The sequence below is a fragment of the Myiozetetes cayanensis genome, unplaced genomic scaffold (assembly GCF_022539395.1).
Source record: "Myiozetetes cayanensis isolate MyiCay16 unplaced genomic scaffold, myiCay2020 scf28, whole genome shotgun sequence".
Classification (NCBI taxonomy): Eukaryota; Metazoa; Chordata; class Aves; order Passeriformes; family Tyrannidae; genus Myiozetetes; species Myiozetetes cayanensis.
This window is the reverse complement of record NW_026087499.1, coordinates 4,477,554-4,500,756: the sequence shown is the minus strand read 5'-3', so window position 1 is coordinate 4,500,756 and position 23,203 is coordinate 4,477,554. Positions and strand designations below refer to the sequence as shown.

General features: G+C 49.2%; 2 protein-coding genes across 2 annotated transcripts; one reads left to right on the top strand and one right to left on the bottom strand.

Moving 5' to 3' along the window:
• The first annotated feature begins 34 nt into the window (after window positions 1–34).
• Window positions 35–2,215, top strand: LOC126643933 (natriuretic peptides A). Its single transcript, XM_050322727.1, has 2 exons — window positions 35–352; window positions 1,838–2,215. The coding sequence occupies exons 1-2, from the start codon at window positions 233–235 to the stop codon at window positions 2,213–2,215; spliced, it is 498 nt and encodes a 165-aa protein (XP_050178684.1). The 5' UTR covers window positions 35–232.
• A 4,715-nt stretch (window positions 2,216–6,930) lies between these two features.
• Window positions 6,931–23,175, bottom strand: CLCN6 (chloride voltage-gated channel 6). The gene is made up of 23 exons (XM_050322507.1): window positions 23,082–23,175; window positions 22,342–22,401; window positions 21,282–21,347; window positions 20,664–20,729; window positions 19,936–20,002; window positions 19,431–19,537; window positions 19,074–19,200; window positions 18,493–18,560; window positions 18,338–18,396; window positions 17,527–17,659; window positions 17,168–17,281; window positions 16,719–16,885; window positions 15,689–15,815; window positions 15,443–15,569; window positions 14,956–15,109; window positions 14,695–14,854; window positions 14,451–14,557; window positions 13,693–13,879; window positions 13,124–13,281; window positions 12,198–12,354; window positions 11,510–11,617; window positions 10,981–11,106; window positions 6,931–10,007 (listed from the first exon to the last, which is right to left on the bottom strand). Exons 1-23 carry the CDS (start codon window positions 23,157–23,159, stop codon window positions 9,927–9,929), a joined length of 2,604 nt encoding a protein of 867 aa, XP_050178464.1. The 5' UTR covers window positions 23,160–23,175; the 3' UTR covers window positions 6,931–9,926.
• Between the last annotated feature and the right edge of the window lie 28 nt (window positions 23,176–23,203).

The window sequence follows — 23,203 nt, the reverse complement described above, 5'->3', positions numbered from 1 at the left end:
CTAATGACAGCTAATAAAGGGAATCTTCCCTTGACAGAGCTGCGTGCCTGCAGAGGGACTGGAATGTGCCCAAGATAAACCCCCTGATAACCCAGGAAGCAGAGATCACACCCAAAGAGTATAAAAGACGAGAGCTTCGGAAGAGAGAGGACAGGACAAGGAAGAGAGAGACCTGAAGGGACATCTCAGAAGGCACAGCTCGAACTTCGCTATTCCCAACGAGCTCGGCGCCATGGACACTAAAGGCTCACTTTCCTGTGGCTTCCTCTTGCTGCTGCTCATCCAGCTCCAGTCCAGCAGAGCCAACCCCATCTACAGCCTCAGCCCTGCCAAAGAACTGGCCAGCATGGAGGTGAGGACTCTCTCTCTTCTCGAGGTTGAACTTTGGGGGTGCTCAGCAGGGTGCGAGGGGGGTGCTTTGCTTTCCCTTCACATGATCAGGCAGCAGTGGCCACATCAGCCATCACCTGCCAGGGGACAAAGCCTCAGCTCTTCACGGGGCTCAGAGAAGCTCTGCAGGGCAATATCTCCTGTGCTGGGTTCACCTGAGCTCCTGGGCAGCACTGGGAATTAAAATTGCCACATTGTGGGATGTCTGCTTTGGGTTTTCGGTTCTTTTTCTCTTAAAGATCTCTTAAAGATCCACCTCCTTGGGAGCAAAGCTCCAGAGAGGGACAAAAAATCATCAGAGTAGGTCTATAAGAACAAACAGAGAACTTTGAGGTGGGCTCCTCTCTACCCCACTAAAGGGCAGGAGCAGTGAAGGAGGGCAGACACGAGGCTCTGGCTTTGTGAACTTGAGAGATTTGTGTATGGATGGGAGATGAGGAGGTAAAGTGGAGCACCCAAAGTCAAACTTCTGGAAATGCTGATAGAGGAATACTATAATTATTTAGCCTTCTCATCCAGGAAGGCTTCCAGAGCTATAGAATTACAGCTACAGAATTACCAAGTGCAAACTTAAATGAATGACAGAGAACATCTATTGTTGCAGCACAACAGCAGCTTAAGACTCAGTCTTGCAAGATGAAATCTGAAAGCTCAAACCTTTCCCTGGTCTGGTACCAGTGACCACCTTCTCACAGCTGTTCTCAGGGCCTGAGAACAAACTCCCTGAGATAATGGGACAGTGTCAGCTGTAGCTAAAACCACCCAGTGCCTCTGGGCTGTTTCCAGCAGCCAAGAAGAGCGGCTTCCAAAAGCATTTATTGTCAGGCAAGCCATGAGGCTCACTCCTCTCTATTCTACTTCCAGAGATGGGCAATTAGGTTCCCCTAATTGCTTGAAGTGCCCTTGAGAAGGTTATCTGATCCCTGTCACACAAAGCTGTACAAATTACGGAGAGTGGTGCCCAGGAAGCAATCACTCAGCAGGCATTAATTTAGCACATGGGTATTTTTGGTTACTTTAAGGAGCAGCAATCCTGTAACCCCTGGGACAGATATCAGTGAAAACAACAAGTTTCTGCAAGTGATGTCCATAGAAATTGCCAGGGATGACAAGCAGCAACTTCTGAGAACATGGCTATGGATCCAAAGTTCTCTGAGGCTGCACCACTGCTGTGCAACTCAGACCTTGGGCTTCTTTTCTCTGCCAAGAGTTGTAACCTTGCCAGTAAGACACACTTGGTGCCAAGCAGCTTCATTCAGCTCACAGCTGTATCTTCCCACAGATGGAATTGCTGTGAATGGGGATTTAGTGCAGGGGACAGAGCTCAAGGGCCTGGCATCCAACCCGACAGTCTCCCTGGGGCTGCCTATGGGACTACTGATGACTGGAAGAGTTAGCAAATGCCCACAAAACCAGGAGTTCCATGAAGTTACTCCTTCTCTTACAGGCTCTGCTGGAGAGGCTGGAGGATAAGTTTGCCATGATTGAAGCCCTGGAGTCCAACCCTGACCTGCAAGAACCCAAAGCCCAGGAGGAGATCCGCCCGGAACTCGGCGACGACAGCGAGGACCAGAAGGCTGAGCCCAGGCTGGCACCCAACACCCCCCTGTCCTACAGGGAGCCCTTCCTCAAGAGGCTGAGGGGGCTGCAGATGCCCAGGATGGTGAGAGATTCCGGGTGCTTCGGGAGGAGGATCGACAGGATCGGCTCCCTCAGCGGGATGGGCTGCAATGGTGAGTCCTGCCCGGGCCACTTCACTGTGCTTGTGCCACCCTTTAAACCTTTAAGAAGACACAGTTTGAGAAAGGAGTTAATTTTAGCCTAGCATTTAAGCCAGTACTGGTTTTTCAAAAGCTCTGTTGACAATGGTGGCACAGAAACAGATTTTAGTAACATTTATTTCATGTTTGGTTTGCAGGTTCCCGGAGGAATTAGGATCAGCCTCCCTATTCCCTACTCTGAAGAATGCTTTACAGTACCTGCTCCTCCCAAGATGAAAGCCAGATGCTTTCCAAGCTCCTCAACAGAAAGTTATTCCTATTTTTATTTATTTATTTATTTATTTATTTGATGTTTTTTTAAAAGAACATTTCTTGCTCTAGCACCAAGAGACCATCTTTAAATAAAACTAACACGTTAGACATGTATGCTGGACCACTCTCCTGTCTGTTGCATTAAATTTTCTTGCATTTTCCTAAAGTCAAAATCTTAAGTTTTTTTGGTGTCCTGGTACCCACAAGGCTGGATCTTACACGAGATAGAGAAAGTATAAATTTGGTAGAAACTAAAATGAGTATTTCACTAGAGTTTTTCCATCTGCACTAAGAAATTCTAACCGATTAGCAGGAAAAGAAAGCTTGTTCAACATTGAAACACCAACATACATAGACAGGGTTTCAGTAACAAGAGAGTCCTTTTGCTGATTTAGATTATTCAATCACAGGAACTGCCACAAATCCCCCACGTAAGCAAAATTTACATGGAAAGAAATAAGAAAAATCATGACACTCCACGAGTTTCAAAATAACCAGAGGGAGGAAAGGGAATTCATTGTATTTGCTTTCTAGCACTGGCCAAATAAACGTTACCAGCATCAACAGAAAGATACATCAGTAACTGTGTCTTGTCTCACTCTGCACGTGGCTGAGATGCTGATTCCCAGCATTTCTTGAAGGATTCCTTGAATAATCCTTGAATATTCCTCCTGAGAGGGCAGGTGGGATCACTCCAATTACAAAGCAGCTTGTACAGAACATTTATCACTTTCTGGGAAGAGCCTCTGACAAAGCTGTTCTGACAGGGCTGATGGGAACACTGCAAGGCTGGTTAGGGTTTATTTAACCTTTGTTCAGTGAGATTTCACACTTAGGAGCTGAATTTGACCCAAAACATATTCTCCCCCTCCCAGACAAAGGAGGTGATATTGCCAAGAGCACATTCAGTGACCATCCCAAGGACCAAAGAGCTCGGAATCCCATCAGCCCCAACAATGGCATCGAGCCCAGCCCAACACAACTGTCCCGTGACCGCACACACTGCTGGGAACTGGGCTATTTTGAGCACCTCATGAGCCTCATTCCCAGAATCTCAGTCCATTCCCAGGTACTGGAGCACCCTGGGAAGCTTGTTCAGGGCCTGAGGAGGCAACACCAGGACAGACTCAACTGGACCAGTCCCATTCTGACTCTGCTGATGCAACGGCACAGGGGGAGAGGAGCAGCAGCTGCCCAGGACAGGCTGTGCCAGGCAGATGTTCCAGAGCTGGGACAGCTGCTCACAAAGGCTCTCAGGGACCAGGGAAAGGGAAAATCCAAGTGCACACCACCCCTGTCACAGCCAAGGCTGCTGCACCCCTTGAACAGGGCTCATGCCACACACATTTCTGACAGCCCACCCTGCCAGTCCCTCCCTGCACCGCTGGCACGGCCCCTGGGAGGGACCTGAGTGCTCCCTGCATGTTGGGCCTTGTGGTTCTTCCCCAGGGAAGAAGAATAGAAGTCTAATCTGAGGAGATCATTTTGCTCCACTCCAATAGGAAACCACACCTCAGAGCCCCTCCCTCCAGCAATGACAGCTAATAAAGGTAAAATACTCTGTGCAACAGTGTCCACACAGGTTTCACTGGCAGGGAATGAATTCCCAGCAGCTTCCATGAGACATCTCTGCAGTGAAAGCTACAGTGACTCTGCATTTACTCACAGGCAGTTTCACAGATCGAGGGGGTGTGAAGTCACCCTTTGGGGAGCCTTTATGGGGACAACAGGGCTTTGTCTTCTCAAAGAGGCTTTCCAAATGCACCTGTTTCCTGCTGCAGCAAGATGGGAACACACAGGTGGATCCCTCCACATCAGCAATGGGCAACAGCCCGACTTCCCATGTGCTGCTATTAGGGGAAGTAAAAACAATCCACTTACTCAAACAATAACAACTCTTGCTGGAACTGAATTTTACCCAGTCAAGCAAAACTTGCACAGACACTGTAAATTGTCCCTCCCTGTCAGCCCCTTGGGGCACAAAACGCTAATTAGTTCAGTGGAACGTGCTAAAAATGGCAAGAAGAGTCGATGCTGCCTGACCCGAAGCCAGGTGGGTCCAGTATTAACAGCAAGCCAGTTCCTGGTGGAACAAGTCTGTGTGGGCTGGCAGACAGTAACTTAATGGACCCTGGGGCCTGGGAGAACCTCATTGAGGGTAAGCAATCGAGGAAAAAAGCACCTCTGACTGGATTTTTACTGCTGCTCCCATAAACACACTGAGCTGTAAAGCTCCCTCAGGGAAATCCCACAGCCAGGTCAGAACAGGGACAGGCACAGGGAAAAGCTGAATGAGGGGAACTCAGCACTGATGGGCTCTGCAGGCAAAGAGCCACCACTGCTGATGTGAGGGCTGGATCAGAGAGAGCAGGGAACAGCCTTGGGAAGAGCCACCCTTGCAGATGAACACCCCAGTGGGATCAGAGAAGGACCAGGCTCACCCCCTCCCCCTGGCTCTGATGACATTTGCCACCTCCTGCCATGCCAGAACTTCATTCCCACTTCCTAACAGCTCCTGGCAGAACCCCTGATGGGCAGTGCATAATTCAGCAGCTTTCTGTCCTTTGAGCTCTGAAACCCAGCAGTCCCACCAGCACTCTCCACACACCCCGTAAGGCACGAGCCTTGGCTGGAAAAGCAGTTTGCTTGGCCTGGGCTTTATTTGCAGACTGCCTGTGACGGTTTCTTCGCCCCTCAGATGCTGCACTATCCCTTTCCAGCTCCCCTCTAGATGAAATGCTTCACTGGAATCTGAGTGTGCAGACAAGAATGCCCAGAGGAGCTGTCAGCACCGCTTTGTTTCTCCAAGAAATCATGTGTGGAGCACAGGGCACACACCCTGCACTGCTGCAGGGAGATGGGAGCTGTGCCAGCTCACAGCCCAGGCTGGCCACAGCCAGCTTGCTTGATTTACTTTCCCCGAATCTTGGGCCCCAAAGGCATTTGCTGATTGACATCTGCTTGATAAGTGCGTCCCACTACTTTTATGTGGGAAGGAAGGATGATTTGTAAGACCTTCCCCCCCTCCCTCACCATCTCCTGACTGCTCTCTGGGAAAACCAGCACGATCCTGTGCAGAAACAGCAGCGGAGTTGGGAATAGGGCAAGTTTTAAGAAAACAGATGGTGGTGGGAAGGCAGCTGCAGTCAGGCCTGCTGTGCTGGGAACTGGGGGGAAGCAAAGGAAAGATAAAACCAGTGTGTAAGTTCAGCCATCCCAAGAGATATTCTCTAGTACAGGCTGGGGGAGTCAGCGAGGGGCTCAGGGTTGTCCTGCCTTACCTGTTCAGAGCTGTGAGCTGTCAACACAGTGTTGTTTTCTATGTTCATCTACTGAACCTGGTACATGTGGGGTGCAGTGTCTGCTCCAAAATGCTTAAGGAATCATTGAAATGTGTGTCAAACCATGCCCAGCCCACACAGATTTGTGCCTTTATTCCTGCACGTGTCCCCAGAGAAGGGACACCCTGCTTGCTTTTTAACAGTGATCTCAACATCCAAACCTCACAGACTGATACCCCTCCTCACTCCCCACATGGTGGAACTCACTGATGCTTCATTCCAGCTCCCAACAAACCCTTTCCACACACTGCATGTGAGCAAACAGCAGGTGCAGAAGAGGCTGAGTGTATCCCACCACTGCTGGAAAGCACTTCAGCACCCTGGACAAGAAGAGCAGCTTCACCTTCCCCTCACACACACACAGAGCCAAAGCTCAAGGACAGCCATCCCCTGCTCCTTCCTGTGTGTGCTGCATGAGCCACACCTGTGTGGGAATGTACACACCACACACCTGTGTGGGAATGTACACAAGGTGAAATAAAGCAAAAATTTAAAAAAAAAAAAAAATCACCTCACTGAATTCATTCATTCAAGAGCTGGACTTGATGAGCCTTGTGGGTCCCTTCCAACTCAGAGTATTCTGTGATTCTGGAAATTTTTCTGCTAGAGCCCCAGCATGCTGGGGAACACACATGGATTTAATGAGTCTCTAAACCTCTCATTCCCTCCTCCATCCCTGCATTTATGACCAAAGGCAGCACAGAGCTGAAGCAGAGTTCCCTGTTCCTTACGTTTTTGGCCTGCAAGCACGTGATGAAAGCTCAGAAAAGTGTCACAAAGTATTTTTATGGAAGGCAGACAGCAGGATAAAGCAGGAAAGGTAGCCATAAACTAAATAAAGGTTTAAATGAAGATTTTTCACATCCTGGAGAAGCCACCTGAAAAACAAGAGGTGCCACACTGCACTCTGAGCCTCTTTCATTATCTTACTGGGAGGAAGGTGAGTTCTCAGGTAAGGAAAGCAGCACAGTTCAGCTCATCAAACACTGGAAATTCCCTCCTTTGATACAGCTGTTGTGGGAGAATGTGGAATTACAGTGGTCACAACCTCAAGGATCACACACAGCTCCTCTCTGCCCACCCCCAGGGCACCTTCTGCACAAACTGTTAAATCCAGACAGCTCATAAATAGCAACTACTCAGCTCCCTCAAATCATGCTCTTGGATGTTGCCATGTTCTACCAGTTTTATTATCATAAAGGGCAAAAATAAAACAATGCTAGAAACATCAAAAGGGCAAAAATTAAAACAATACTAGAAACATCAAAAGGCCTTGAAAGTGCTGAAGGAGACACACAAACATTTTACTCTCAGACATGTTATGGTTCACGTGAATACTTCCCAAGTGCCATATAGTTCAAATAAAAATATATTCATACAAATTTAAAAAAAAATACAATTTATATACACCATGGAATTAGCTTACATCGTTTCATAACAAAAAAACAGTGCAAAAAAAACCAAATGGAAAGGTAAGTTGCTACCACTGGAATGGCTCACAGTAATTAACAATTCAAAACTGCATCATTAACACTGCACAGGAGACCACGAGGCAGGGGAGAAGGCCCCAGACTGACCCCCTAGCCTTGCCATCAGAACTAATCCAGTTCTGGGTTATTATTCCTTTAGTGTTGCTCTGAGTAAAAGGTTACAGGCACCTATGTTAGAGTTCCTTGGTAAATCACTAAACCAGAGCCAGAGTAGAAGCAGTTATTGTGTTGTAAGAAAGGAATTAAATGACCCAAGTGTGAGAATGAGTCTGGTTCAACACAAGCCCCTTGGCATCAGCCCTGGCAGAAGGGAAATGCTGCATCTCCAGTGTCAGGTGAGCTTGTAAATCCCTCTCTGCAGGCCACACAACAGAAACTGCACACTGGGATTTCCCTTTGAAGCAGCTGACAGGGTCACCCACCAGCCTCACTCAAAACTTTCACACTGAAGGAATGGAAGGGGGTGTTTTGCAGCTGAAGCATTGGGATAAGATGCCCAGGCAGAGCAGGCAGAGCTGACAGCAGGCTGGAGGCAAGTGGCCTTCTCGGGAGGAAGCAGCTGGTGCTCAGAAAAACCCTGACAAGATTCTCCAGCTTGCCTTGTCTGCATTGCCCAACTCTAGCCTCAGCAGTGATGACAAGGCATCCTGCAGCAAAATATCCTGCAGTTTGTGTACAGAAATAAAGCAGGACCAGCTCAGGGTCAACAATCTAAGGAGCTCTGTTCGTGTGAGGAGAAGGAACCTTCCACACACACTCATTGTGAGGGAAAACATTTGTCAGAGAGAGACACAGGGCATTCTTGACAGGTGCTCTAAGAGGACAGGATTGCTAATTCCACATCAGAGTGATCTGAAATCCCACAGAAACAGGATTCCTGTGATTCTGTAACCACCCAGGAGCACAAATCCTCTGAACGAAAGGCAGGTTAATGGAAGCACATTTCAAACCTACAGCCCAGCTTCAGGGAGTGCACAAGGGTGCTGGAAGTTTCTTGGGATAGCTCAGTGTAAGAGCAGAGCTCAGGGAATACAGGTATTGCAGAGACCACCTGCAGAGACCATCCAGAGAGAACAACCATCCTCACTCTACTTACAGGGGAAAGAACTTACAAACCAAGAGTAGTAGCTGGTGCCAACTCCTATGCTCTAAGGAAATACAGAAAATCCATAATGTCTGACTTCCTTCTGTCCCAGCTCCCACCCTCTGCTCCTCCTGGCAGACAACAGGTTAACTGGAGGGCTCAGAGGCTGTGTAGAAGCTTTTCTGGGATACACTGCCCATGTTCCTTGGCCCAGTCTCTTGGCTGAGGGAATGCTCTGTGCTTTATCAAGCCAATCAGCTCTGCAGCCCCTGGAGGCACAAGGCTGGCTTCCCACTGAGGGTTATCTGCACACAAACTCAGGAGGGCAGGTGCCTGCTGGAACAGTGCAGGTGCTGGCCAGGATGGTACCTGCTAAAGCCCTGAACTGGCTGCAACTGGCTCCTCGTGCTGATTGCTGCAGCTGCAAACATTATCCCAAGCGTTTTTAGAGCGCTCATCACCTGCAGCAGGTGCTGCCTCAGCCACCAGCACCAAGTATCCCTCCTGTAGGGCAGCCTGAAGCTACAGCAGCTCCTCTCATGACAGAGATCCAACCAAGCCCCGAGACCATCAGCTCTATTTGCCTCCAGAAAGCAACACCTCTCCGTGCTCTGAGGACGTGGAGTTCCCTGGTCTGTAACTCCAGCTGGGAAGCTGTCCCAGGCTCTCACTGCTAGACCAGGACAAGGACAAAGTGCCTACAAATGCCCAAGAAATGCAGGGGTGTCAGTGACAAAGTGGAGTGCCACAAAGTGCCTTGGAAGAGTCTCTGACAGGGAGGTAACAGCGAGAGCTAACAGATCTCCCTTCTCTGAGATGCTTTGCAAATGTGTTAAATATTTATAAACCCAAACAGTGAAATTTAACCATTTTTGAGCTCCTGATTTGCTGAGCTGCTCTCAAAAGTCGTCTCTGTCACAAACATCACAGCAGGGACATTTCCCCACGAAAGGAGGAGAGAAATTAGGAACAAACGAAGCCAGTGTGGAAAAACATGGGCAACTGGGAGCACTTGCAAAGAGAGGTATATGTCCAAAAAGCTGGATTTTTTAACACTGCTTTTGAGAAAAGCCATCCTGCAGAGCAGCTATTGGATATCTGCAAACCTCAGAATCTCCTCTCAGCCTTGACAGCAACCTCCTTCTCACACAAATAAGGCAACAGTTGCAGGAACAAGGGAGGAAGAGGAAAAGGGAGTCAAACAGGAGGAAGGGAGGGATGCTGCAGTTCTCTGCACAGGACACAGGGGAGCTTGATGGTTCTTCCTTCCAACTCTTAAAGAAAACCCAAACCAAAACGGCAGAACACACAGTGCCAGGACAACACCTGATGGAAGGAGATAACTGGGGGGGGGGGGCAGGGAAAGAAAACACCTGGATAAAGAGTGGTCAAACCAAGTGCCTGAGACCAATCAACAGCCCTGGGCTCAGGCAGCTCCTCTAATTCTCTGGCTAGCAAGATGTTTTCCACTTCCCCAGGCTTGGTGTGCACGTGAGAAGCCAAAGGGCAGGGCTCGGGCCTTTGGGGTCCCAGCAGGATGCGAGCGCGTGTGCAGGGAGGAGGCCACGCCAACAGTGGGGCAGGGGCTTCAGATGGTCTGGTAGTGCTGCCTCAGTCTTGCCTGCAGGAACTCGTGGGTCAGGTTGTGCCGAGTGATTATCCCAACGATCTTGAAGAGGGAGAAAAGAGGAGGAAGAGTTACAAGGCAGTGTCAGAGATAGGACACTGGGATGTGCGTGGCAGAGCTGTCGCTCTTTCCAACCCCCCAAAAAGGGGAAACCTGCAGCTGGTTCTTGACCACTGCTGAGTTAGGGTGGGTTCAAGTTCAAATTCATAGAAACAATGCCCCTCTCCCTCCTCCCAGCACTCATCTCCAGGCAAGACACTGTTTTAACTACACCTGAACAGACAGCTTAACCATTGCTGTCATGTCAGCACACAGCAGTAATTACTCCTGCCTAGGAAGGGAAATCCTGTTCCTGTCAGACAGCTTACAGATGTAACTAAATCCTTTGGGAAGTGAAAACCGCAATTGGAAATAACAAAGCTGTCTTTTATGGCTTCATTCAAGACATTTCTGGTATCCCACATGACGTGATTACAGATAGCTCCTATCACACACGTTCTGGGAAGGCCAAACAGAGAAATGGGTGAGATTAGGTAAGTGGTGGCTGCACACTGGCAGGTGGCAAAAGGGACCCTCTCCCAGCCTGCTGCTGAAGCAGCCAAAGCACACATTGCAGCTGATTAAACACCTCACTGATTTTACACACTGGAAGAGTTTAGAGCCAGGCTGTTCTCTAGTACTGCAAAAGCATCAGGTACTAAATGTGGAACCAGCCAACACACCTCTTGTCCAACTCACAGGCTGTGCAGAGTAGCTATGGGGAACCCCAGGAGGCAGAAAAAGCAGTGCTGCCTCACACAGACCAGTTCAGGCTCAAGGGAAACAGTTTCTCCATATGTTTATAGGAGGCTGCTGACATCTACTGACTGTAGATGGCAGAGACAAGGACGAACACGAATCAAGCACAAACCATTTAAACACTCCTTTGCTTTGCTGCTCCCATGAGTAGGAACAGAATGAAAGTTCCCCTCCAGCAGAAAAAAAAATCACAGACAAGACAGAGATAAGGACCCACCTCTCCAACCGCGTTCACAACCGGTAAATGCCGGAGCCCCATCGTCCTGAACAGGTTGAAGACTTGTGACACGTGAGTATTTGGAGAGACAGTAAAGGGTGATGGGTTCATGTATGGGGTGACATCCTAGGGAAGAAAACAATCATATTATTTAGAAGAGGCATTTTCACTGTCTCTGGGAATCACCAACAAGCAATTCCTACAAGTCCTCTAATGCACTGATCTCTGGACAGGGTATTGGACTGTGAGCATCTTCTATTTCTGCACAAAATGAAACTATTTTGCTTTGGTTTGGAAGGAAGTTAAGCTGGACAGGCAACACCTTATTTTAGAAGTAAAGCAGCTGTGGAAGCTGTTACCTCATGGCCTGATTTCCATATGCAGAGAAGGCTGAGTGCATGAGGAGCACGAGATACTGGTCACTAAACCCGAGGGTGGAGTTAAACGTGCTCTCAGTGGTTTTTAAAGGCTTGGGAACAGTCATAAATATAAACCAGGAGACACTGTCACCCTGCAGTGCCCATCTTACCACTATCATGCGAGGGTTCAGCAAGGTGAGGTCCAGGTCATGGATATCTGGGTAGCGAGGGTAATCCTCCGACATCTCCGCGTGGGACAGACGGGGCTGACTCGCACTCTGCAAGGAAACAAACCCACTGAAATCCCCCGTGTGCCACCATCCCTCACAGGGACCTCTCAGTGCAAACCCAAACCCATACAGGCACAGAACAGACCTGCTCCCCAACCTCTGACAGACCCACACTCGACACTGGAGGGCAGCAGGAGATCAGCCTTGTGGGAGCTGGGCCTCAGCTCACACTGATCTCAGGGACACAGCTGACACTCCTCTGGTGAGACCCTGGCACACAGCATAAAAACACACAGCACACACTGCTGGGTGCTCTGCTTGTATTTGATATCTGGAGTTCTGACAGCATGCCATCTTTAATGCAACAAATGAGTCTGTTGGTTTATTTTTCTAACAACAGCTGTCCGCTTTTCCTGGGGATACTTAAACAGAAATTCAACTCCCTTTTTCCTAAGAGCTGCAAGGGAGAATTCACAGTACCTGTCTGCAGGTTTTAAAACGCACAGGCGTTCCTTAAAAGTGTAAAAACAGGTAAAGCCTTTTTGGCAGCCCATAAATACTGTTCCCAGCCTCCTCAGCTGAGAGGGCAGGGACATCTCTGCTGCAATCCCCAACTAGCAATACTCACTGACTGGCTCTCGGAGTAGCAAACCCCCCTGTCGAGGAGGGTGACCAGCTGTGAGCGCAGGATCAAGCCATGGAAGGTCAAGGGTCTGAATCGTTCCTCCATGGTCCACTCCTCACTGGGAGACTGGTCAGGGTACAGGTTGGGGTAGGGAGTGTATCTGTGAGGGATTTAACACCACGTGTTATCAGGAGAGCCATACACCCCTGCTTCCAAAACAGCAGCTGTTTCAGCTGTTTGCAGCCTTCTCCTGAGCATTTCAGGGACTCTCGACAGGGGCAAGTCTTTACTCCACAAAGCAAAACAGCAGAGAGGGGTCAAGAGCCATTCTGTAGTCAGAGCGTGACCTCAGCAGCAGAATGGAGAGTCTCCTAACTCTCAACTTCTAATTATTTGCTACTCAAGCAATTTTTGTTGCCAAATTACTCAGATTCTAATACAAGCTGAAGCACCTGGCAAAACGTCAGGGTCAGGATGCCACTCATGAGAGTCACAATCACTAACTTAGAAAATGATTCACTAGACTGGGCTTCCTCCTTGGAAGCAACTGCAACACAAGCCTGGTGACTCAGCCCAGTTACCAGAACGGTGGTATCAGTATCATGGCACCAGGTCATTAGCAGGGATAACTGAGCTTTGCAGAGCCCTCAGGTTTTTGCAGACAAGAGGACATGGAGTTCTACAGAGAAGAGATCTTCCTGGGTGTTCCATCATCTCCAGGAAATATTTCTGGGAAATTTAACAGGCTGGACATAAGCCATTAGCCTGGGACTCCCTCACAGGTGTGAGCCCCAGCACGTGCTGTCGAGACCTGACAAGTCACTTCTGAAACACGGACAACAGCACTGCTTCCTCCGACACATGGGAATGACAGGGATTGTATGAAGCACTAGAACACATCTCAACACATGGAAATACCAGGATCCCACCTCCTCTCCAGCATCTGCTGCAGCAGATCCTCCTTCTCGGGAGGCTCCTCTGTTGCTATGTGCTCGTCACACATGTTCCGCAGCTCGCTCGACGGGTAGGATTTCATGGACTGGCTGCGCTTGCGCTGCTCCCCAGCTCGGGTCAGGATGCTGGATTTCTGGAGACAACAAACACTTTTCAGATACTCCCTAACCAAGTTATCCAAGAGTGGCTGTGAACTATCTGATCATAGCTTTATGCCGCCAGATAAGATGTTCCTGAAGCAGTGCTGCAGGACTTGTAGGAACAGCCAATAGACTGCATTGTGGTGCCAAAATCTGCTTCCCCTTAACCTAAAACAGGTCATTTTGTCCTCTTAACTTTGGCCTCTAGGAACACAGCCCACTCTTCTGCCTTCCTCATGACCCAGAGAATGAGATGAAATTGAGTTCTTAAAAATGTTGTGTTACACTAAATGCTTATCTCTGACCTGAGTTCTGCACAACAGCCCAGATAACTAAAGCAAGGCCCTTCCGTCTGCAAAACAAAGCTCCCTACCCTTCAACCTAGCAAACAAGCAACTTTTTACCTTGAATTTGATGTTGTTACTTATGAGCTGATTTCCCTTCATGAACTCCCTCTCGTTGCCCCTGTTCTCAGTGACCACAGGGAAGGCGTGATGGACGGTGGTGCGCAGGATGCTCACGAGGGACTGGATCCGGGTGTGTGGGTACACGTAGGTCAGGTTGGGTTCCATGATGTCACTGGCTCGTAGCCTGAAGAAACAGAAATCTAAGACTGGTGCCTGCATCACATCAGTGAGAGTGATGGGCAAACAAGCCAACAAGCCAGTCCCAAAATGAGATCCTGAAGGAGTCTGCTGCAGTTTAGTTCTGCCAGCTCCTTGTACCCGTGTGCTCACCCTCACTGTGGTATCAGTGGTGATGGCACAACCCATTTTTTTAAATGTTTTTTTTTAACAGAACATTGTATCAATGATGCACTATAGGAAAGGGAAGATGTTCCAACTTATAACATAGAAAGCGTTTGAACACTGCTGGGAAAAGACAGGTGGGAAGATAACTGCAAGAAGCAAAGTCAGTGGAACATTTTCACAGAGTTCGTGCTGAACCTCACAAATCCACCCCTCAGATCTCCACCCATTCACCCCTCCTCAGAAAGGGCTCCAGTATCTCTTTCCTAATGAACAACTCCCAGCTCCTTTCCCAGCAGCCCTCACAGCTGCTCCTGAGAGCAGCCAGGTTTGTTGGAAGTGAAGCATCATCCCCCTGCACCAAAGCCTTTCTGAACTCTAACCCACAGCCCTGCCAAGAGGAGCAGCCTTACTTATCCATTTCCACCTCTGTTTCCCACTCCAGAAGAGGCACTCCTCGCAAATTCACATGGATGTCATAGATGCCTTTGTTGAAAAAGTCTCCTGTCCACTTGGCTACCTGCAGAGCAAACACAAGGCTTGTTGCTCCAAGTACCAGACTCCTTGGCTTATCACAGCCCCAGAAGGAACAGAGACTCGGGGCCAGGAGATGGTCAAGCAGCCTGCAGGAAGGCAGAGCTCAGGCCCTGCACTCACCATGAGGGTGATCATGATGGGGAGCCCGTAGGTGATCTCGTTGGTGGACTCGATGAGGATGACGGTCAGGCTGATGGTCATGCGGACCACTCCTCCCAGGAACGCCGCGGCCCCGATCAGCGCGAAGGTTCCCGAGTAGATGTGATCCAGGCCGATGTAACTAGGGCAGAGCACAGAGCCCACAGGTCAGAAAAACCTGCCTGAGAGCCCAGGGTGCACCTGCAGCACGTCCCTCACACGCACACACACACTCGAGTGCACCTTTTGAGGAGGTTGGCGACCAGGCGTCCGAAGGCAGCCCCACAAAGCAGTGATGGCACAAAGAGACCACTGGGCACAGAGATCCCATATGTCCAGCAGGAGAGTAAGAAATAGAGAAGGAAGAACAGGGACAGGGTGACTGGGCTGAAAGTACCTGCAAACACAAGAAGAATCGTGACTAAAGAGGCACGGGTGTGTCAGACAAACACAGCCTTGCAGCATCCACCCCACAGCTCACAGCAGGCTCATCTCACGACAGCTACTGAGTCTTCCAGTCCAAACACACACACGCAGACAACGAGTAAGTGAAAAGAGAGGAAAAGCAGGGTTTTCTTCCCACAAAGGACGCTTTCACATGTTGTGCTAGAGCCATGAAGGCCTGAAGATGCTCCTTGCCACCTTGTGGTGCTTATGACAAGGTTGTTCTGGGCAAGATGAAGCCCTGAAGCCTAAGCATGGGATGGGACACTGTCCCCTTACTACTCACCGTCCTGGTGGAAGAGCTGCAGGATAGCTGACTCCTGAGGGTTGAAGAACAGCGTGGCCATGTCATTGTAGGTCTCATTCGGGCAGAAAAAGGTTTTGATGCTTGAATTTATATCTTCTGACATATCCTAGTGCAGGACACACGAGATAAGAAGAGTCAAAAGCCACTGTCTCCTATCATTAGCCTTTGGGCAGACTGGGAGTAACCCCATGACGGGGAATGTGATCTTCACATGAGATCCCTCACCTGCAGGCTCAGGGTGTCGTTGCCACTGTGACTGCTGGAAGACATCTGCCTGCATTCCCCCAGGACCATGGAGGCTACAAAGACCACGACCGTGGTGGTTAATGACACCAGCAGGCTCTCCAAGACCCTGAAAGACACAACAGAAACCACACTGAAGCCACACTCAGCACTATAACCCAGTCCCAGCCCTGGACATGACTTTGTCAAGGCTGCAAGAAGCAGCAGCCACCACAGCTCAGCAGCAGAACAGGGGACACTGCACGTCAAGCTGAATTATGACTCGGCTCCCAGGAATTGCCTTAACTCCCCTCTTTAATTGCTTGCCCCAAAAAGGAGCTATTTCTGCCCAGAGAACACATAGCAGGCACACGTAAAAAGCCCCAGGGAAGGGCTCAGTGAAGAGGCTGTTCACATGGAAACAATGTTCTGTACATCCTTACAGGGTAAAAGGACAGACAGGGCTGGACAGGATGATGCATAGTCTCATAATCTCCTTCCTAACTGCTGAAATACACTTCTTTTTCTTTTTAAACCTGAGCCTCTTATTTAGGAATTGTCTAGAGCAAACAAACAGCTACTCTCCAGAATAACATGGCAATTCCCTCTCTAAATAGCACAGATATTAGCTCAGTTGTGGATTTAATTAACCAAGATAATTTAAAGAAAAAAAAAGGGGGATCAGCTATTCCTTTCACATCTGTTTGGACAAGACATAAAAAAAATCCTGCGTGGAGACAAAGCTCTGGTTTGTTCAGCCTTTATTATAAAGAGCTCCTTTCACTGCCCCTGTAAGAGGGGTTGCAGCTCTCCCTGTACCACCAGAGTAACCACAAAACTGCACAGGGACTGTTACATCTGGTTTCTGGTGTTCACTTTAGGTTCTATGTAGACCTCATTTTGTGATTCCTAAAATAACAGGTCTGGGATTTCCTCCAGTCCTACTCACTGAGTCTTCTACCTCGGTGCTTGTGCTTTGGGACTCTGAACATGGATCAGAGATCCCTGTACAAACCCAAGAGAGCACAAATACCTGACCAGCTTTGGCTTGGGATGCACGTTCCGCATGCGGTATCTGGCCAGCCTCTTGTTCAGGCAGTTGAAGGTGGCTCCGAGAAGGCCTCCTACAATCCCCATCAGAATGAAGAAGCCCAAGTCCACAGCTGTCCAGAGGTGGCATTTCTTATCTGACTCAGAGCACTATGTGCAGAAAAGCACAAAAAAAAAAAAAAGCATTACAGTGGTTGCTGCGATTTCCTACCAACACTTTTGTCTTCCTAGCAGATTTTGAGCAGCTGTCACCAAAGGGGAACAATTCTGTCTGAGGATGTGATATCAGTGCCCTGATACAATACAGTGATTGGGAATCAACTGCCCTGCACTGAAATACAAGCACGTATCGAAAAAACCCCAAACCCAAACTAACAGAAAGAAACACTGAACGAACAAGAAGATAACAGAAATAACAAGGTTAAATCCTACCTTAAACTCTCCAAAGTTCAGCAGCCCAGGGAGCTGGAAAGACCCCCAACTTCCAAACTGAATCCCAGAGCGGAAAAAATTCAAGGTGAAGGTGGCAGCCATGGAACAGAAAAGCTGTGGAAGTAGAAAAAAAATAAAAAAAGGAAGAAGTAAAGACTTACAAAATTAAGACTGGCACAGTCAGTTCTTCCTGGAGACTTATGCCTCAGTAGCCCTGGAGCACTGACAGAACAAGCACTCTCCCTCCTGCCAGGAGGGCTCAGGAGAAGACAGGACAATCTGAATGCCCTCATAGACAAGCCCTCCCCAGGGGAGCCCTCTTCCTGAGGAAGAGACACACAGAAAGAGTCATCACTCACCACTTTCCATGTAAGCCCCTGGTTCCAGAAAGAGGAACCTTCTTCCAGGCTGAAAAGAGTGCCTCCAATTGGGGCTCCAAAGGCAGCTGCAACCCCTGCAGCCGCTCCAGCAGATACAAAATCCCTTTTATCCCTGAAATTAAAGAGGAAAACAATCCCAGTTTAGCAAATCGGAGCTCTCAGGATGCTTAGGTTCTGCAACTCAAAGAGACCATCCCCATTTATGGATATATCCCAGGGATACAGGAGTGACAGCTGGGAGAAGTGCTGGCCATGGCAGACACCACCATTTATTAATTAAGTTGTTGCAGCATCGTGCACTTTCTGTAGGGCACCAACACAGAGCAAATTCTGGCACTACCAAACTGCCCAGTCCATGAGGAACCATCCCAAACCACAGGACTCCAGCATCACTTGAAGGAATTACAGAGAAAAAGGCAAGTATTTGTTCACATTCAGGTGAACCAGCCTTCTCTGCAGTATATCCTGGCCATGAGGGGTGAGTAACTGAGCTTGCTCCCAACAATGAAGCCATTTAACCACCCAGATTAAAGGTTTTAACAGATTAAAGGTTTTAAATGGGTAGAGATTTGCTAAGTAGTACAAGAGAACATCTATGAAACATGGAGACCAGAGCAGCAGGGAAAGAGTCACGTCCTGGTGTTGTCCTGCTGCAGAACGAAACTGCAGGACACGAGGGAGAAACTGAGGAAACAACTGACACTTTCAGCCCAGCCCACCACCCTTCTCCCAGGGAAGTCTGCTCATTCCTCCTCCTCCTCTCCCCTCCTCCACATCCTGGGTACAGTACCTGTCACTGCGGAAATAGGGAAAGTTAAATTGGATCTTCCTCAAAGAGATGCTCTGGAACTACAAACAAAGTAAAGATTTAGAAACACAGGAGATGGAAACTTATTCTTATAAAGCAGTGGCGTGACCAGGACACTGACCCAGGCCAGCACTAACCTGTGGCAAGCCTGCACCCACGACAGCACCACTGTGAATCATTGGGCCCTCCTTCCCAACAAAAAGACCTGGAAAAACAGGACTAATGAGGCAACACTTTCCCCATCACCACCCTCCCTTGCTGACACCACCAGAAGAGATCAGCTCCCCACTGCCATGCCATGGTACAGGTCCCTGTGCCAAGCCTGCAGCACCTCACAGGGAGGTGCTGACCACCTGCCCCCTCGACCCTCCAAATGTTTGTGAAGATTTGCACAGATTTTGCATTCCAAGCGGGTGGAATCATTGAAAAACAACTGTTACAAGGACTCTGAACTCTCCAGGTTATTCTGCCCTGCTGCCTAGAACACAGCTGCCTTCTGGCTGCTCCAGACAGCGTGTCCTGGAAAACTCTCAGGACATCCTCTTGGACAGAGTCACGTCTGACAAGCCCACCCAGAAAAACCTCTGTTCTCCTGACAGTCCTGACTCCTCCTGGCTGTTTTCTACTCTATAAATGCATCCAGGGCTCATGACTCTGCTCCAGCACACCAAAATAATTTCACTGGAAAGGCAGGATAAGCCCTGTGTGCCCTCCTTACCTCCAGCCACACTGAAGAGCACTCCCATGGCTTTGCACACCACGGTCCGCAGACGCACCACCCCTGGCACCTTCACCCCGTTGAGGTAGCACTTAATTTCGGGAATTCCTGATCCAGCTGCTACAGGCTGCAGGAAAGAAACACTGACACTGTGGTGCACTGATTCCACACCTGACCAACAACATGTCATCAGAGAGCAAGGGACCAAGAGGCCCTGCTTAGCTAAATCAAGGAGCACTGTAAAGTTAGTTGGATGTCTTGGGGCACAAAGTGCTTCTCCCAAGGATATTTCATACCCAGGGCCTGTGTGAGAGGAAAGGGAGGCTGTGTGAGGAGCAGCAACGAGTGAAGTCTTACTTGGATCAGGACCAGAAGACTGGCAAGGAAAACAAAGGTCAGGTTGAACCCCAGCAGCTCCAACAAGGACAGTGCAAGGCAGCCTTTCTCGGAGCATTCCTCCACCGCTGCAGGGACGGTCAAGGAAAACAACAACATTCCCCACACCAACACACAATCACTTGATCACGTCTGGGCGTCCCACCAGCATCAGGAGCCAGGCCTGTGCTCCCTAATCCAGCTGACACAACTCTTCAGAAAGCCAGGCTTCCTTTTCAGAGCTCAAAACTGAGTTATGAGGAAGGGAAACCACTTATTCTTTCAGCCTCTGTTTACGTACCCGGCACTGGAAACATTCCTTAGTTTCAAGGGCTGAATTACATAAGCAAGTTGAAAACTTGCTTAATCATGAACAACATGACCGATGGCAGAAGTGTGAGAGTCAGCTGTTCTGAGCAAGACAGGGGAGCAGAAGAGAAAAGGTCGCTTGATTCTACCAGGGCCCCCCGCACGAGGGAAAAGATACAGCTTTGCACCACCCGGAACTTGAGCTGCGTGAAGAGCCGCACGAAGAAATCCACGAACAGGCCCACCTGGGAACAGAAGGCAGGATTGCCATCAGGAATTACTACATACAGTAACAAAGACCACCCTCTAGTATGCACACATGGGAAGACAGAGGATGAAGAAGCCAAAGGAATCATCAGTCAGAGTGAAGTAACTTTGAAAGGTCAGATTTCCTCCGTCTCTCTTTCCCACTGGGACAAATCCAGCCTAGTATTGTTCCTGAAGAGCTGTATTTCAGAGTATTAATCAGGCAGCACTTTTAACACCCTCAGCATGCTTCAGGGCACAGAAGAAAGCTGGTGTTTAACTGAGGCACACAGTCAGCTAATTTTAAAGCACATGCAGTGACACTAATACAGCCAAACATACACAACACAGTTCAGCTATAAATTTGCATCCTTTTTTATTAAGTGCTCACTTTGGACAAGTTTTCTGTATGCAGAACTAAAGGATTTGCCAGAATACTTTAACAAGAAAGCACAGCAAGTTCTAAAAGAAAAAAAAGGCCTCTTTGAAAATCAACTAGCAACAACATGCTGTAACTCCCAAAGGACAACTCCAGCTTCTAAGCTCTCCACTTCACGAAAGAGAATGTTTCCTCCTCTTTACGCCTTGGCCATTGACTTCTAAATTATTCCTGCTTAGTCTCCTGAATTTTCCTCATTCCCCAAACAGCATGACCCTTACCAGTCCAGTGCAGACTCCAATAGCAAAAACCAGCACCCACTTCACTGCTTCGTATCTCTGGGCTTTCTGTTTAGGAGGAGGATAAAAAACAGGAAAGAAAAAAAAAGTCAAGTCAAAGTAACACAAAAACAGGGATTGGAAAAGGGTGTTTGGGGGCTCCACAGCTCAAGTACAGTCAGAGGGATAAATCAGCAGAAGATGATGACAACAGCAAACTGAAAATAGGGAACTGAAAGTGCTGAACATCTCACTCACTTCAAACCTGGGAGGATCAGAACAGATGCTGACCTATAATCTCCAACCAGACCTTTATTCTTTTTGTAGGGAACGCAAGAGAACACATATTATTTCTTTCATAAAGAAGAAAAATCCCACGGAACTTCCTGCAGTGGAGCATTTTTATAATCACACGATGGTTTGGGTTGGAAGGGACCTTAAAGCTCATCTCATTCCACCCCCTGCCACAGGCAGGGACACCTTCCACTAGACCAGGTTGCTCAAAGCCACATCCAACAAGGCCTTGAACACTTCCAGTGACAGGGCATTCACAGGTTCTCTGAGCAATTTCCACAGTTTTAGCTCTCAAGCACTTAGGAAAAAGAAAGAACAAGGTCCTACCTTGTTGTCCATGCCCTCCAAAACTTCCAAGTATGGGTCATTGATACAGCGATCATAATCCAAGCTCTGAAATGCCAAAAGGTCAATTTAGGAGAACCAGCTACAACAGATGGTGCAAAAAAATTATGGCTAGAAGGCCTTGGTAAAGATTACAGAAGACATTTCTACCTGCACAGCAGATCTTGCAAACAACAGTAGGAGAAAAAACTCCTGGAAACAACTTAAATATTTCCATCAGAGTCAGACCCTGAGAATCAGGGAGTGATGAATTTCACTGCCCTGGCTGAGAGAGACAGGGAATCAAACAGAAGCCCAACTGAGTAATACAACTTTAAATTAAAGAAGCCACGCTGTACAGATTTATACTTCACTTCTTGAAGTGCCTCCACTTTGACAGTGCAGGGCATAACACTGGATCTTTATATTTATCCTCTCACTACAACAGGAACACTGGATGGGAACTCCTCCCCAGCTGAACAGCATCAGTTCCTCAGTTTATCACAGCAGGGAGTTAACAGCAATACAGTTTTCCTGTTGTACTCACAAAACCACCACTAGTGCTACCCACATCTTCAGCTTTTCAAGCCAAGCAGTAACAGGCTTGGTTGGTGACACCCATTCAGGGCCACCATACAGCCAGAAACCTCCTGTAATAAGCAGGGTCTGACACATGGGAAGATCTGCTGTGAGGCAGCACGACAACAGAGACAGCAGGAAGGCAACTGGGACCAAGTAGCTACAGGTGCTTTCTACAATCACAAGGAAACAAGGGCACTAGAGCCTGAAAAATCTCACATTTAAGAAGTGGAACAACGCAGTGGACTCTGAAAATGAATTTTCTCAGCAAGGTTCTGACATGAGCAGCAGCTGTTCAAGCTCACAGGGCTTTACCCCAGAAATGCACAAAGATGAGGAGCAGTTCCTTGCAAGCACAGAAACTGTTGGTATTTCCACTGATGCCAATGCAGCCTAATGATACATTTTGAGCACCTGCCCCATCGCAGACTCAAACAGCTCTTTTCACATTAATTTCAGAAGCTGCTCTCAGTTAATTTCCCACCTCATAGTCTTTGCGGGGAAGGATCTCATCCTCCTCTTCGTGAGTTTCTCCAAGGATTGTCTGCAAAACAAACAAACGTGGGAAAGCACAACCATGAGGGGAACTGACACATACACGGGTGCTCATGAACAGCACCAGCAAAGCTAAAGTTACAGAAGGCCTACACCACTGCTGTCTGTGAATTGAGAGTGTGGGTTACCAGACTATCACCTGCTTTAGGGCAACTCTGCAGGGTCTTACCTTAGAGCCAGAACGCCCCACATCACTTCTAAATAGGAACTCCCCACAGCAAACTCCCACCCCACATCCCACCTCCCTTCATGGCAACAGGTTCCAGGGGAGGACAGGACAAGCAGCTTGCAGAGGCAGCGCCCTGTCATGCTGGGGTCAGAGACAGCCCTGCCGGCAGCACGGTCCCACACGAGGGTGGGGTACGAGGCCCACACAAAGAGCGCGGGCAGGGACAGCGGGAGGTGCCGGGCCCGGCAGTGAAACGTGCGGGAAGGGGGTCAGGTGCCGGGCCGAGCATCCTTGGGGGGCCGGGCCGAGCGCGGGGTGAGGCACTGGGGACGAGGCACCGGGCCCATCGCCACAGCGCCGCTCCCGCCCCTTCACCGCCCGCCCTCAGGCGCTCCCAGCGCCGGGCGGGGCGGGGCCGAGGCCCGGTGTAGGGGGTCTCCGGCGGCACACACGAGCTCGGGGGCCGCCTGGGGGGGAAGGCGCGGGGGCCGCGGCCGTACCAGCTCCTCGGGGGTGCGGCTCTCCCGCTCGCCGCAGCAGCAGCAGCACAGCCCGGCCCCGCACCCGCACCGCGCCATCTTCGCCGCGGGACCCGCCCCGCACGCGTCACGCCGCGCGCCGG

Bases quoted from the DNA above. Each gene is read 5' to 3' on its own strand.
- LOC126643933 (XM_050322727.1), top strand. From the start codon at position 233: ATGGACACTAAAGGCTCACTTTCCTGTGGCTTCCTCTTGCTGCTGCTC. The intron at 353-1,837 runs GTGAGGACTCTC...CTTCTCTTACAG, and splicing joins AAGAACTGGCCAGCATGGAG to GCTCTGCTGGAGAGGCTGGA.
- CLCN6 (XM_050322507.1), bottom strand. From the start codon at position 23,159: ATGGCGCGGTGCGGGTGCGGGGCCGGGCTGTGCTGCTGCTGCTGCGGC. The intron at 22,402-23,081 runs GTACGGCCGCGG...TTTGTTTTGCAG, and splicing joins GCCGCACCCCCGAGGAGCTG to ACAATCCTTGGAGAAACTCA. The intron at 15,816-16,718 runs GTATTTGTGCTC...TGTGTCTTTCAG, and splicing joins CCCAAGCCAAAGCTGGTCAG to GGTCTTGGAGAGCCTGCTGG.